Genomic DNA, 15,231 nt, shown 5'->3' with positions numbered 1-15,231 from the left:
ACAACCTTGCTTTACAGGCTAAACATGGGTTGGGAAATCAAGACTTTCATAGATTCCTACAAGTCAGATATTACTTAAACTAAAACCTGAAAGAGGCTTCATGAAAAGTTGAATCTGGCATCCTTGAAGTATTTTTATCTGTGCTTAAGTCTCAAGCATGCAACAAAATTATATGTAGACAATTTAATGGCATCAAACAATCTAAACAAGAAAGTACAGAATACATTAAAAAGAAGGGGGGAAGAGGGGGGAATGTTACTAAATCAGAGTGACCATCTGGTTCTTGGTCACCTCCTTTACTAAGGCCCTTTTCCCCCGATTGCTCAGTTTGGCCGGGTGACCAGCTCTGGGAAGAGTCCTGGTTGTGCCAAACTTCTTGAGAATCATGGAGGCCACTATGCTCTTGGGAACCTTTAGTGCAGCAGACATTTTTAGTAGCCTTCCCCAATCCTGTCTCAGCTTCACAGGCAGATCTTTAAACTCATAGCTTGGTTTCTGCTCTGATATGTATTGTCAGCTGCGAGGCCTTTTATAGAGAGTTGTGTGCCTTTCCAAATCATATCCAATCAATTCAATTTACCACAAGTGGACTCCAATCAAGGTGTAGAAACATCTCAGCAACAATCCAGAGAAATAGAGTACTGAGTGTAGATTAATGAGAATAAAAATTAATTTTAACGACAGCATCAGGCTGCGACATAAAAGATCCAAAAAAGAGTGAAGAGGTCTAAATACTTTATGAATGCACTGTACTTAAAGGTAAGATGGACCACTTAATTCTAAATTTAAGAATAAAGCTAAATTCCTCACAAATGGATAGTTAACTATAAACTGAAACAAACCTTTTTCCTTGGCAGGGTTTATACACTTGTGTAGGCGCCAGTGTTGACTGCTGCTTGACACCTGGACAATGTGGAATTCTCGCACACAAGCTTCACTCTGGAACCAAAGAATAAAAAAGTATGAGCTGTGACAGGGACTTCAACAAAAAAGAACAAGCTGGGCACTAAGAGTGTGTTCTTGGTTTATCTTACCGTATTGATGTTCTCCACATCAATAAAGACCAGAGTTCCACTGCTACCTTTGTCATCCAGACAGTGATGTGGAGGACCGCTACTGCGGCAAGCAGAGGCCTGCACGCTTAGAGAACGACTGGCACAGATAAACACTGTGTGACGCAACACACGGTGACTTATCATGAAAAAGAGAACGAGACAATGAAGATGGGATATTAAACAGGAGAAGAGTACTGTTTGCATAACTGCTGGGTCAAAACAGCATTAAAATCCAGCAGTGTTAAACAGAATATGTTCTTTGAAATCTATAAAAGTTATTTTCAACCAAATTGGTAATGGGAGTGTGAAGCAACCAGAATTTAACTCAGAAACTTAGAGCGGTGAGCTATGCTCAATAAAAGCTCCAGCAAAACTGGATGGAATGGTAACAGTGAATAATCACAGACACCTGGCTGTTGACACAAAGCACTTAGAAAAGTGGTAGGTCTGTTGCTAAACAAATGTTAGTGCAGTATAACTTGTAGCCATTTCTGTAATACATGTATCATAAAAAAGTTCATTTTTCCTGATTTAATTCAAAAAGTTAAACATCGATTTCTTCTAGTCTTCTCATATAATTACAACTTGCAGCTCACAGAAATGTAAAATCCAAGACCTCAAAATATTAGAGCACAAAAAAAAGGATTTATAATACAGAAATGTTGACGTTCTGGAAAATGATGCTTATTTATGCACTCAGTACTTGGTCAGGGCTCCTTTCACACAAATTACTACATCTATGTGACATGGTATGGAGCCAATCAGTCCGTGGCACTGCTGGGGTGTTATGAAGTCCAGGTTGCTCTTACAGCAGCTCGTCTGTGTTGTTGAATCTGGTGTCTCTCATCTTCCTCTTTACATTTCCCAAGGGATTCTCTATGGGGTTCAGGACAGACCAGTCGGCTGGCCAATCAGGCACAGACACCCCCAAACCATCACTGACTGCAGAAGTCAAGAACACTGGACTCCAAGCACCTTTGAGTCTGTGCCTCTCTGATCTTTCTCCAGACTCTGGGACCTTGATTTCCAAATGAAATTTACTTTAATCTTAAAGAAGGACTTTGGACCACTGAGCAACAGTCCAGATCTTTTCTCCTCAGCCCAAGTGAGACACTTATGGGTGAGAGAAGTGATTGTCAAGAAATTAGACTTTTCCAAAATTATTCTAATAATTAGAGATAGTTATTTTTGTGAGCTGTGAGCCATAATCATTAAGATCAAAACGAAAAAGTCTTAAATATTTCACTTTGTATGAGACGTTATCTGGAATACATGGAAGTTTCAGTTTTGGAAATAAATCACAGCCATGAACTTCTAATGATATTACTTTTTTTTTTTTTTAAGATGCACCTGTAAATTGTGTCTTTCCACTTCAAGATTTGCTCCTAAGCTGAAAACAGTTTTTTTCCAGCATCACTTTTTCCATGAAAGGGACTATATAGTATTTAACCGTTGAAAAAAATTAAATAGTGATAGAATCTTACTACAAATTTGAATGTAAAGCATGTACTATTTCCGACATAAAGATTTAGATAGGTTCTTCATAGGTCTAATTAGGCTTAATTCAAATATAATTGCTCTCCTGTTCACAAAAATTAGTAAGCTTGTATCTCTGTGAACCCAGGCAAAGTCCTTTATAAAAATGTGAAACAGGAATATGTTTTTGATCCAGTTCATCCAGGCGTAATTTTGGAGAGCTTCATAGGAAATGCTTAAAAAGACACAGGGCTATTTAAACATAAACGTAAATTATCATATGCATGACTTCAGGCCAGTTCACAGTCTTCAGTTTATCATTACCTGATTTTGGTTCCTTTCTCTGTGCTCTCATAGTAAAATAGGAAATTAATTTCATGAACTCCCTCCTGGTCTGGTCCTCTAAGCCACAGAGGAAGCTGTGTTGACTCCCCTGGCTGCAGTGTGTTGCCTTCTATTGGTATCTCCATCACACCAGACAGTTGGCTGAAGTCCTCAGGCGAGACCAACATCTCTGATGCCTTGCAGTTTGAATCAGGGGGCGTGACGATGGTTTTATAGGCTGAGCAATTTTCAGTTGAGTTGGGGCTGATGGGCGTTGTGGCCTGACTACCAAAGGTAAAGAAATCAGGGTGTGTCGATACCACTCGAAGGCCACACAGCGCAACACTGCTGACGTTACAGAACTCGACGTAGGCCTTTCTGATCTCACCACAGAGCAGAGCAGTCGGAAACTGCAAGAAAAAGACCTGGAATGGAAACACAAGAATATGCAAATATGGATATGAAAACACATACACATACATGTATACATAACATAATTTCAGGTATGTCCAGTTTTATTTACCACAGGTGGACTCCAATCAAGGTGTACAAACATCTCAGCAAAGATCCAGAGAAATGGGAGGCACCTGAGCTTGATTTCAAGTGTTGTTGCAAAGCGCTTATGTCAATGTGATATTTCAGTTGTTATTTTTACTTTGTCATGATGGAATATTGAGTGTACATTAATGAGGAAATGAATGACTTCAAACGGTTGTAGCATCAGGCTGCAATATAAAAAAATTGAAAAAAGTGGAGGGGGTCTGAATACGTTCTGAATGTAATGGAACTCTATGGTGATGCTGGCTTCAATAAATCATGTGAGTTATAGACTGTCAGCAAAAGCCAGCACTGACTTACAAATACCATAATAGCATATTAAATAAATAAATAACTGCAGGTATCAGAAATGAATTACATCTTGTGTTTTTATAGAGCTATTGCTGTTCATTCTGTGTGCTTTCAGCTGTCTTGCATCCATTTACTTTATTTTCTAAGTCCCAGTAAAACAGACACAAACGGCATTTTGAGAAATGTAGACATAAAGCATGTATGGGAAATGCAGTGCTGAAATATGCCCCTGACTGATATTACTGGATTGATGCATGAATACTTATTAATGCAAATTCAGGGCATTTCTTCAATTAGATATAATCTGAGTAGCATTCCAGTTAAAAGCGTTGAAAAATATCTGATGTGAATTTCATCTGCAGCAGACAGAATCAGCACTTCGGAAAAACGGACTCAAACTGAGTTAATGCAAAACACATCAGCGCATCATTGGTCTTCATGTTTAGCACCACTCTGTTTGCAAAACAGGATACGATGAATGTTTTCATCGTAAGTGAGTTAGGTTACCTCCATTAGGGGCATGGGTGGGGTTATGATGGGATCCAGTCGATGATCAGGACCATGCCGAACCAACATCTTGTCCTCTTTGGTTTGATTAAGTCTGGGACCACGGATTTTCAGGTCTTGTCTGCCTCGAACTATCAAATCCAGTGTTTGCTGGCCTAAACAGAAATACATTTGCGATGAGTGTAACTGTGAAAGCAAAACACAAAGCCTCCTCATAGATCAACCAATTATTTCCTTTGATGAGTGTTTTTTCAAATGTCACTTAAACAGACCTACGGGAGAGACACTTAAAAAAGCACAACAATGGTAATAGGTAAAACTGCAACTAATAAGAAACACAAAACAGACCTTTTTGACACCAAAATGAGCATCAACTTACACTAAAGGAAAAAACAATCGTTTAGCTGATGATCATCTGAATTAAACAAAATAATAACAATGGTAAATACCTTCAGTGCTGGGAGCCTTCTCTCCAGATGAGGCCGTAGCCAGGTTGTACACCACACCAACAATGTTCAGATGGCCTATTCTGTGAGGCAGCAGCCGGAGTCGAGCCTAGATCCAAGATCATAATGACTATTAACACTGCAACATTGATTGATAGCCTTTTCTATGTTTCAGTGCTATACTATCAAGCTAATAGTCAATATTGTAATTTCATGAGATGCACCTGTATATTAGAGAGAGTAAAAACTTCAGAGGTGGCGGAATAAACCATGTGGTGCATTCTTAAAAGAGAAAAAGCTTTCACTGGCAGTCTCAGTAGAATTAAAAGGCCTAAGAGACCACAGAGGATAACTAGGGGTGGGAGAAAAAAATTGATACAGCATAGTATCACGATATTTTGTCTGGTGATATCCACCAAGTATCGATTTTTTCAAATTAATCGCTAATATGAACTGAAGTCAAATAAATGCAACAATAAATTGTTTGTCCAGTGAGGTCAGCAGAGGTTAGGGTAGGGTTAGGGTTAGGGTCATACAGCAGGAGAAAGTTAGTTCAACATACATGGCAGCACCAGAGGAAAGACACTGGGAATGCAAGCAGGGCACAAATGAGGTTTGCAAGAAGTGCTACATAAAAATAAAATACTGCAGAAATACGGCAAACATGAGGCTAATATAACACTCATACTAAATCAGCTAAACAGCTGCAAAAATCGTATAGATCGCAGCATATGGTATTGCAATGCTCACTGTATTGCAAAATGTTTAAAATCCCAATAATATTGAATCGTGACCCAAGAATCGTGATAATATTGTATCATGTGGCCACTAGTGATTCCCAACCCTAATGATTACAGAATCCTGTCCTTGGTGGGAAAAAAAACATTCACAACATCTAGACCAGAAAAGGTGGGGATGGGAATGTATCATTGTTAAAGTCTACAATGAAAAGATGCATTCTTGAAAGTAAATAAAGAGGCTTTACAACAAGGTGCAAACCAAGGGTAACATTCAAGAACCGGAGAGTCAGATTAGACTTTGCCAAAAAAAAAAAAAAAAAAAAAAAAATCTAAAAAGGCCTCCACAGGTCTATAATCAGATTCTTCAGGGAGATGAACCAAACTAAACTTGTAGCAGAATGATGGGAAAGTATGGAGAAGGAAAAGAACAGCTCCTGATCCAAAGCATACTACGTCATCCGTCAAACATGGTGGAGGGAGTGTTGTGGCATGGAGATGTACGGCTGCCAATGGAAAGGGCTCACAGCTGTTTATTGATGATTGGACTGCCGAAAGAGGTAGAAGGCTATACTCTGCTAAAATTCAGCCAAATGCTGCAGAACCGAAAGTATGGCACTTTACAGTACACCTGATCTCAATCCCATGGAGCACACTTTCCAGTTATTGAAGACAAAACTGAAAGCAGAAAGGCCCACAAAGGTAGGAAAGACCTGGCAGTAATCTCTACTCAAAATATGGTGATGTCCATGGGCTCTAGACGGTCAAAGACTGCCTCCACACAGGCAGTCGTTGCTTGTAAAGGCTTTCAGTCAAAGTATAAAAAACTGTGGTTCTGTTTTATATCATGTTAATTTGTCCAAAAACATTTGAACCCCTGAAAATGGAGGTACTCTAAATAAGCCAGCTGTAGTTCCTAATTAGTATATCCCATATTATTGACAAACCCCGAAGATTAAAGCTGAAGGTGAACAGTTCAGTCACATCTTGATTCTTTGAGTTTAAAATCATTGTGGTAGTCAGTAGAGGCAAAATAATAAAAATTACTTTGTTTCATTTTAAAACTAGAAACTTGGAGGGCGCAGACCTCTGCCATTAGCCCTATCTCCCAATAGTAAAGAATCCTTTAAAAAATTCCTGGATCCGGATCAGTCCCAAAATTGATTCAGTTCTTCCTTATACAATTTCTGACATTGCCTGAAAATTTCATGAAAATCCGTCCATAACTTTTTGAGTTATGTTGCTAACAAACTAACTAACTAACTAACTAACCCTGCCAATCACATAACCTCCTTGGGGGAGGTAACAAATTGCTGAGGCAAACTGCTGGTAGATCACACAACACAACCCGAGCCCTCCAAACAAGATAATGCACCTGCTCTGCTCCCCCAAAGTTTACCCCCAGAGTTTCCCAAGAGCAGCTTACCATTTTGGTCTCCTCTGGACCCATCTGAAACTCCTGGATGACCTCAGTGGTGATAACATCATCTTTCTGTACCGTCTGCAAAAATAAACAAAGCAATAACTTTAGTCTTTTTTCACTGCATTTGTCTGTCCGTGAATAACGATAATAACGTCTAAAAGAAGAATTTGCTTCAGGTTAGTCACCCCTTGAGCTAAGGTCTCCTCATTGGTGATAGCAGATTCTTCAGTCATCTTCTTGGATGGAGACTTGCCATTGGGGGTGAATCTCCACAGCAGTGATAAATTTGAAAGAACCAGAGAAACCTTGAGAGGGTTCTTAAATGTCAACTCAACTATGATTGGCTCTGCAGAGAAAGAGGCAGATAGGGGGTTGTAAATGAACTGTTGAAATACAGTCCAATTTGATTGCACTGCCACATGTCCTAATAATGTCTTCAAAAAGAGCAAAATATCTTGTACTTACTTAGTTATAATATTTAAATCGGATACAATTTCACTCTGTCCACTGTGGCACATCTAACCATCTTTTTTATTTTTATTTTTTTTCGTGGTCTTCCTTTTTATTACAGAATCTTTTCATATCTGGGTTTTTATGATGTCTCTATAAGCTGACACCATTTTGTTTTTAAAATGTTCAGCTAGTTTTTATGATGTTGGAGTTACATTGCTGGCTGAGTTTTTCATGGGTTCTTCTGTTGTTGGGGTTTTCTCTTTCTTGTGATGTCTTTGTTGTTTGTGTTTTGCTTTGTAACTGTGATTCTGCTTGTTGTCCAAGCACTTTGTAAACCTCTGTTTTTAAAGGTGCTATACAAATAAAGTTTATTATTATTATTATTATTATTATTATTATTATTATTATTACCCTTTACAACAGCTAGTGGGTGGCGCTGGTTGTCTGTCTGGCTGTTGAGGCAGCACTGAGTAGGTTGGAAGTTAACTGGGACAACCCCTCGATTGGAGGCCGCCACAAGCTGCTCTTCCAGGTTGCACCACATGGCTGCCAAGTCCTGATCATACTCTTGATCAAGGGATACATGAGTAGCTGCCTGCTTTTCCCCTGCAAAAAGAAGACAATTAATATGAAAAATCACAAGGACTTTGACATTACAATTAAAGTACAAAAAAACAGTAAACCAAGAAGGCACTAATTAAAATCTGACTTGTTAGACATCTGCAGTGTTGCATGGTATATTCAGATTAGATAATGACATTTTTTCTACTAACTGTTCAGTGCACAGGGTTTAAAGATATACACAAATTACTTCTGGGACTTTTTCAGTACCATAATAGAATTAATCTCAAACATGTAACAACATCTTTGTTGTATGCTTACATGCTTTGTGGAAAATAGAATGGAATACCATAGGGGAAAACTTAACCCAGCAAAACATCAGTTCAGTAGTATGCCACATGCAGTGCTGATAAAAAAGTATTTTCCTCCTTGGATGTTTTACCCTTTTATTACCTCCGCCAAGGAGGTTATGTGATCGGGTGGGTTTGTTTGTTTGTTAGCAACATAACTCAAAAAGTCATGGACGGATTTTCATGAAATTTTCAGGAAATGTCAGAAATGGCATAAGTTAGAACTGATTTGATTTTGGGACTGATCCGGATTACCGTCTGGATCCAGGAATTTTTTAAAGGATTCTATACTATTGGGAGACAGGGCCAATGGCGGAGGTCTGCACTGTTATCACTTGACACCAGGAGATGGCGGACGTGAGTAACTTATTCAAAGTTTTGGAGTTTATAGAGTTTGAAAGACGCACGCCTGGCCAAGGAGACAAGTCGGAGCGTAACAGAGAGAAAGCGAATTGTAGCGAGAATACTCACAATGCTGGGAGGAATAGAGGAATATTGGAATATTCACCCTCTGCCATGACTTCCACATGTACAGAGGCCAATGCTTTGCCTCACTGTGTCTCCACCCCACCGGGGAGGGAGTAATTGGCAAATTAGATTTTGGGAGTGATCCAGATCACCGTCTGGATCCAGGAATGTTTTTAAAGGATCCTTCACTACTGGGAGATAGGACTAATGGCAGAGGTCTGCGCTCTCTGAGTGCTTTTCTAGTTGCTTTTATAACTCAATCATAGTCAATATAATTTGGCTTTTTTATGAAAAAAAGAAACTCTTTATTGTCAAAAGTGATTTCTACAAAGTAATGCCAATCAAATAAAAATGTGTAATATAAAGTAGGTAGCTGCATAAATATTCACTCCATTTAAGTCAATATTTAGTAGATGGACCTTTTGCTGCAATCGCAGCTCTGAGTCTGTGTGAATAGGTTTCAATCAGGCTTGCATATCTGGACACTAATTTTACTCCATCCTTCTTTGCAAAATTCCTCAAGCTCTGTCAGGTTGCACAGGGATCAGGTATGAACAGCCCCTTTCAAGCCCAGCCACAAATTCTCTATTGGACTGAGGTCTGGGTTTTCACTAAGCCACTCAAGAACTTTCACCTTGTTGCCCTTTAACCATTTCTGTGTAGCTTTCACTGTATGCTTCAGGTCACAGTCTTACTAAAAATAAATCGTCTCCCAAGCCGTAGTTCTCTCGCAGATTGAATAAGATTGTCCTCCACAATTTTTTAAATATTTTGCCACTTTCATTTTACCCTCTACCTTTACAAGCCCTCCAGTGCCGGCTGACTAAAGGCATCCCCACAGCATGATGCTGCCACCACTGTGCTTCACAGTGGGGATACATTTTTTATTGATATTACTTTGTAGAAATCTGTTTCCACTTTGACATTAAAGAGGATTTTTACGTTTTTTTTCCCCCCATCCATCCCTTTTCTATACCACTTATCGCGTTCGGGGTCGCGGGGGGGCTGGAGCCTATCCCAGCTGTCATTGGGCGAGAGGGGGGTACACCCTGGAATGGTCGCCAGTCAATCGCAGGGCTGACATATAGAGACAAACAACCAGGCATGCTAACACTCACAGGGCAATTTAAAGTCCCCAGTTAACCTAATGAATGTGGGTTTTGGTTGTGGGAGATAAGCTGGAGTACCCGGAGAGAACACACGCATGCACGAGAAGAACATGCAAACTCTGCACAGAAAGGCTCTGAACGGGAAGTGAACCAGGGACCATCTTGCTGTGAAGCAACAGTGGTAAACCCTGCACTGCTGTGCAGCCCCATTTTTTCCAAAAAGCCAAATTATATTGACCATGTTTGATTAATAAAACCAATAAAGGTGTAAAACAGCCAAGGCATTTTATAGGCACTGCATATCACATAAACTTATTTATTTATTTTCATTTAACCTCTATTTAAGCAGGATTTGTTCCCAAACTACATTATTAAATAAACAAGACCTCGACAGTCAGAATTGGTATCATCTCTAATTTTTACCATTGGTGCATATCTACTTATTCTATATAACAGAATTGGGACATCAGTCAGAATTTGTTATTGTCATTTTGAACAAGTTAATGAACATCCATGAACTAACTTAATTCCAACATGACAGCAGGTTTAGCCAAATAGCTGCATGTCCATGCAATATTTGGTACAGGGTTTGAAACAGTAAAAACAGCAGTAAAAAAACAAAAAGCAAGAAATCAAGAAAGAGAAATAAAAAGTGAGAGAAGGAGAGGGAAACAGAAATAAATTAATCATGTTTTCCAAAAAGGAAAAGAAAGAAAAACAGCACTTAGCAAATCCACCGTGAAAATTTTCATTTCAAGAGGCAGAAAAGAAATACTGCTGCAGCTTCACCTGCAAGCAATTGGTCAGAGGTGCATAATAATCATTTATATGTTTGATACCTTCTGCGAGGCGGCGTTCATGACCAAAATAAACTCTTGTGGCTGAACTGAGAATGCAAGGAAGAGGCAGCTCGGGGAGGCTGACTTCATTTCCCCCAATTACACTCTGAAAAAGAAAACAGGTTTTTAATTTCTATTTCAAGTGAACCTAGCATGCATATGAAGTGAGATATACTGATATATTATACGCCCAAAGTCGTTTAACATGTTTATATGGTTGTTGACTTTGTCTTACCTTAATCTACAATCATATATTTTTTTGTATCTCTCAGCAATGAACTGTGTAAAGTATTAGGTTTTGAGTTATAATGCCACCATTTCCCATTTCACACACTCGTACACTGACTGCAAAGGCTGCAATGCAAAGACTACCATGCTGCCCACCAGACTCTTATAAAACAATATTCATATGCAACCACATATGCAGTGACGTGAAAAAGCATTTGCCCTTTCCTGATTTCATATTTTTGGCATATTTACACATTTAAATGCTTCACATTATCAAACAATTTTCACTATTAGACAAAGATAACTGAAGTAAATACAAAATGCAGTTGTCAAATGACGATTTCATTTATCAGTGGAAAAATGCCATCCAAACCTACCTGTCCCTCTGAGAAAAAGTAATTTCTCCATAAATCTAATTGTTGGTTGTGCCACCCTTGGCTGCAAAACCTCTAAGCAAGTGTTTGTGATAACTGGTGATGAGTCTTTCACATCACTGTGGAGGAATTCTGTCCCTTAATAAATGAAATCATCATTTAAAAACTGTATTTTATATTCGCTTGGGTTATCTTTGTCCTATACTAAAATTTGTTTGATGATCTGAAACATTTTAGTGTGACAAATATGCAAAAATAATTCAGGAAGAGGCACGTACTTTTTCACAGCACTGTAGATCTATCTTTGGGAGTAAGTCAGGGTCCATTAAAATACTGACAGGAGGAACAATAGATCTAATTTGACACTCAACCACCTCACTCTACCTTTGAGCAACAGCGATCAAAACACATTTGTCTCTATTCTGTAGTCAAACATACTGACATATTATAAACTGTCATTACCTTGTAAACAAAGAGATACTCTCTGAGAAAGGCACCCTGCTGAGTGGCAGTTTGCCTGCTGTCATTGGTCAGGATTTTTCTGAAAGCTATCACTGCGTTCTCTGGTTGGCGAAGTGTAAAGGACTGACGTCCGATGGTGAAGTTGATATGGTCCTCTGCCAAAGACCAGCCTCTCTCCTTGTATACCTGCATGGCTTGGCAGTAACAGCGTAGTGCATGCCTTCTCTACATGCAGGAGAGTCAAAAAGACAAGGAAAAAGTAAAAGAAGAGGATGTGAGGTAAACAGAGAAATCAACAGAGTAAAGGAGATAGCCAAAACAGGGCAAATTTTCATTTTAATGCCACAAGACACACATTCTACTAACACAAAATCAGTAAACGGTGTTCTGATCAAAACAGACAGGAAATGATTATTTGGGAAAATGGCATGCTATATTTCAATTTACATAGTACTGCTATTGTACTTCCTGTAATGTGGTCTCTGCACATTAGCATATAAGAATAACAGTTAAAAGATGCATTGTTTTGGGTTATCACAAGCATTATTTAGTAAAAAACAAGTGTTCCCACAGACTGGAATATCATCCTGTCTTTGAGACTAACTGGTTTATACCTCTACAGTTCTTTCATATAGATAAAGATTAGTGATAGTCCAAAGGCTTACCTGTCCTGCCTTGCTGAATCGATGACCAGCCAGGATCATATGGAAAGCAAACTTGCGTACCATTGGGTTACGCATATTAATAAAGCAGTGGGCAGCCTGTTCCAATAGTAGAGCACTGCGCAGGTCAGAGTCCTGATGCAACAAGTTAAATGAAAAGATCCAAGATCAATAAAGCCACAGCAAATCAGAGTTTTGTTATGTTAATCAATGCTACCATCCGATGCTACCAACATGAAAATATGCATGTCCTATTAGTGACAGTGCTGTATTTTGTAAAGTGAGCTCAATAATGTAAAAAGCAAACCGATGTTCTAAACATTTTGGATGTTGTGATAATTGTTGACAGTATTCCATTTGCAAAAAATGTTAAAGTTTTTTCCTGCGATGAATGCATGCTGACATTTTAGCTAGTATACGTGAGTGTGTGGCTGTAGTGTTAGTGGGTGTTTTGCTGTGTGTACAGCATAGAACAGCATGGTTTCATGCATCAGAGATCATCAAAAAATCAATTATGTTAGGAAAACCACCACTGGCTGATCTACTGGTGTGCCTAAATTAAGTATTTATTGCATCGGGGACTTCCAGACATACTTCAAAACCGTTAAAAGGGCGTTTCTCACCTCACTGGTCATCTTAATGAGAAGAGTTGCAGCCTCTGAGTATTTGCCCTGACTCTTCAGAATTTCAGCGCTGAGTAAAGCACAACGCTCAGCAAGCACCATGTTCCTGTAGAGACAATAGATCAAAGATCAAAAGATCAAAATTACAAAGACAAATGGCACAGAAACAAAGAAAATGTCTGGATCAAATAAGTTCAAGAAGAATATTAAATGATAGTCTTCCTAAAAAAGCAGAATCACTGTGACGATTGGTTTGTAGGATTTCCAACCTTTTGGGTGGATTTTGAAACAAGGCTCTGAATAATAGAGCCTGAGAAAACTGGCCTATAAAGCCAAATGATGGTCAATAAAGTTTGCTGTCCACTTACGACTTTTGGCATAGGAGTCAGCAAAATTAGAAACAGACATGTACTAAATAAAAAAACTAAGGTAATACAAGTCGTCTTAACTGTATGTATACAGTTTTACGCTCATTTCTTATCATACTGTCTTTTCCTGGATAATTTCATCTTTTAGTATTTTAAATGCCCTCAGGATCATCTACGTACTTCCTGTTCCTTTTAACTGTGCAGTTTTCGTATTCTTTTGTGTTTCAGTCCGTTTTGTTTCTTGTGTGACTACCAAGACTTTTCTGTCAGGTTTATTGCTGATTTGTTCTCTGTTTTTTGTGAATCCCTGGGTTCTTGTTGCTGTCATGTCTGTTAAAGCACTTTGTAAACATTTGTTTTCAAAGGTGCTGTATAAAAAAAGTTTATTATTATTATTATTATTATTATTATTATTATAAGAAATTTCCATGGTCACTTACAGATCTTTTTTTCATTATTTTTACAGGTTTAAACACTCTACACATTCTACATTGCCAGCTAATTAGACAGGCATGACTGTCTCTGTGCGGTGACAACAACACAGTGTTTTGATGGTTATAAATGTGGGCTTGTTTTTCAGTCTTTCAGTCATAGTTTTCTCAGCTGCTGTGTTTAGAGGCTGTGCTTTCACACCGTCTCTACCAGCCATGTGTAACTGCATATTGCATCCATGCCTTGTCAGTTTTTGAGTATGTGCACAACTGAGTTGTCAAACAGATGCCTGCATAGGCATAGCTAAGAACAAGTTTATCTCTGGCCATAGGCAGTTAAGTAAGGAGTAAGGACAATACTGGCAGCCTAAAAATCAAAACTGCAAAAAATCTTGTAATAAAGCATCAGATTAGTTATTAACCTGAAGAAACATACATTTCTCAAAATTCTTGGATAGGACTGATAAATTCAAAATACTGAAAATCCTGAAGAACTGCAACTGTACTTAGAAGAACCTAATTCACAGTCTTTACAAAGAAACATAAATCATACTACCTAGGATCTTTTGTGAAATTAAAAAACAGTCAAAAGCAAGAAAACTTCTTCAAAACATCCCTTGATCAAAACTCCAAAGATGTGATTAATTTTAACTTAAAAAATTATGAAACCAAGTAACACTGCAAAAATGCTGAAACCTGATAATCAAACTGACTTCATTTTGCAAATGCAGATAAAAAATGTCTGTTGGGTCATACTTGCAGACATCTCTGTAAGTCTGTATAGCAGTATCCATGTAGTGGGCTGGATATGGTCTGGGAGCTCCAGCCTGCAGAAAGGCTGACACTGCAGCCATTTCCTACAGAGTTCAGAGGAATAAATGGAGAAAAATCAGAAAACAAGAACATATAGGGATGAACTTCACAGCTACTACACCTACTGCACACGGTGTTTGGTTGTTTTCATGGTTTTATTGTTTATTTTTAAGTTAGTGTTAGAGTGTCTGATTCTCACCAACGCTCCTGCAGCATAGAGCATGGCCTGATCTGACAGGAAATCTTTCTTGGCAGTGTGGTAACAGCTGTAGGCCAGCTCATAGTGCTGAACTAGAAAGCAGAGGTCAGCCATCTTCCTGATCTGCAGCTCTGGGGCTTCTGGGGGATATCTAATATTATACATGAGAGAAGTTAAATCAGCCAAAATGTTAACTGAAATTTGACTTTTATAATGTTGTGTGAAAGGGAGCTTACATAACACCACTTGTGCTCTTTGGTTCGCTGATGCTCTTCTCTGGAACTTTACCACCGCCAAACCACTTCTTGGTGGCTGTGAACAGAGACCGACTCAGACCTTTCCTGGAGACCAGCTGTGGGTAGAGAGCAGGATCACATGTGTTTAGAGACGTTCAGCTGCAAATTAAACATTATTTTTTGCTGAAATAACTTCGGTTCCTCTCATAAGATATCCAGAGATCATTGTGGCAAAGTT

At 38.7% G+C, this 15,231-nt stretch overlaps 1 protein-coding gene across 1 annotated transcript in view; it reads right to left on the bottom strand.

The window, feature by feature from the left end:
* Window positions 1-15,231, bottom strand: part of trappc8 (trafficking protein particle complex subunit 8) — a 33,470-nt gene that overhangs the window by 6,510 nt on the left and 11,729 nt on the right. Inside the window, exons 8-22 of the mRNA XM_041791361.1 lie at window positions 14,994-15,109; window positions 14,758-14,908; window positions 14,502-14,602; window positions 12,947-13,052; window positions 12,327-12,458; window positions 11,662-11,886; window positions 10,598-10,703; window positions 7,682-7,876; window positions 7,003-7,163; window positions 6,821-6,895; window positions 4,661-4,766; window positions 4,212-4,366; window positions 2,856-3,280; window positions 1,035-1,191; window positions 843-939 (exon numbers count right to left, since the gene is read on the bottom strand). Of these exons, the coding sequence (XP_041647295.1) occupies window positions 843-939; window positions 1,035-1,191; window positions 2,856-3,280; window positions 4,212-4,366; window positions 4,661-4,766; window positions 6,821-6,895; window positions 7,003-7,163; window positions 7,682-7,876; window positions 10,598-10,703; window positions 11,662-11,886; window positions 12,327-12,458; window positions 12,947-13,052; window positions 14,502-14,602; window positions 14,758-14,908; window positions 14,994-15,109 (2,308 nt within the window). The remainder of the gene's footprint in view (window positions 1-842; window positions 940-1,034; window positions 1,192-2,855; window positions 3,281-4,211; window positions 4,367-4,660; window positions 4,767-6,820; window positions 6,896-7,002; window positions 7,164-7,681; window positions 7,877-10,597; window positions 10,704-11,661; window positions 11,887-12,326; window positions 12,459-12,946; window positions 13,053-14,501; window positions 14,603-14,757; window positions 14,909-14,993; window positions 15,110-15,231) is intronic.

This window comes from Cheilinus undulatus, linkage group 7, assembly GCF_018320785.1.
Source record: "Cheilinus undulatus linkage group 7, ASM1832078v1, whole genome shotgun sequence".
NCBI classification, from domain to species: domain Eukaryota; kingdom Metazoa; phylum Chordata; class Actinopteri; order Labriformes; family Labridae; genus Cheilinus; species Cheilinus undulatus.
Note: the sequence above shows the minus strand (reverse complement) of the source record. Positions and strands in the feature narration are given on the sequence as shown.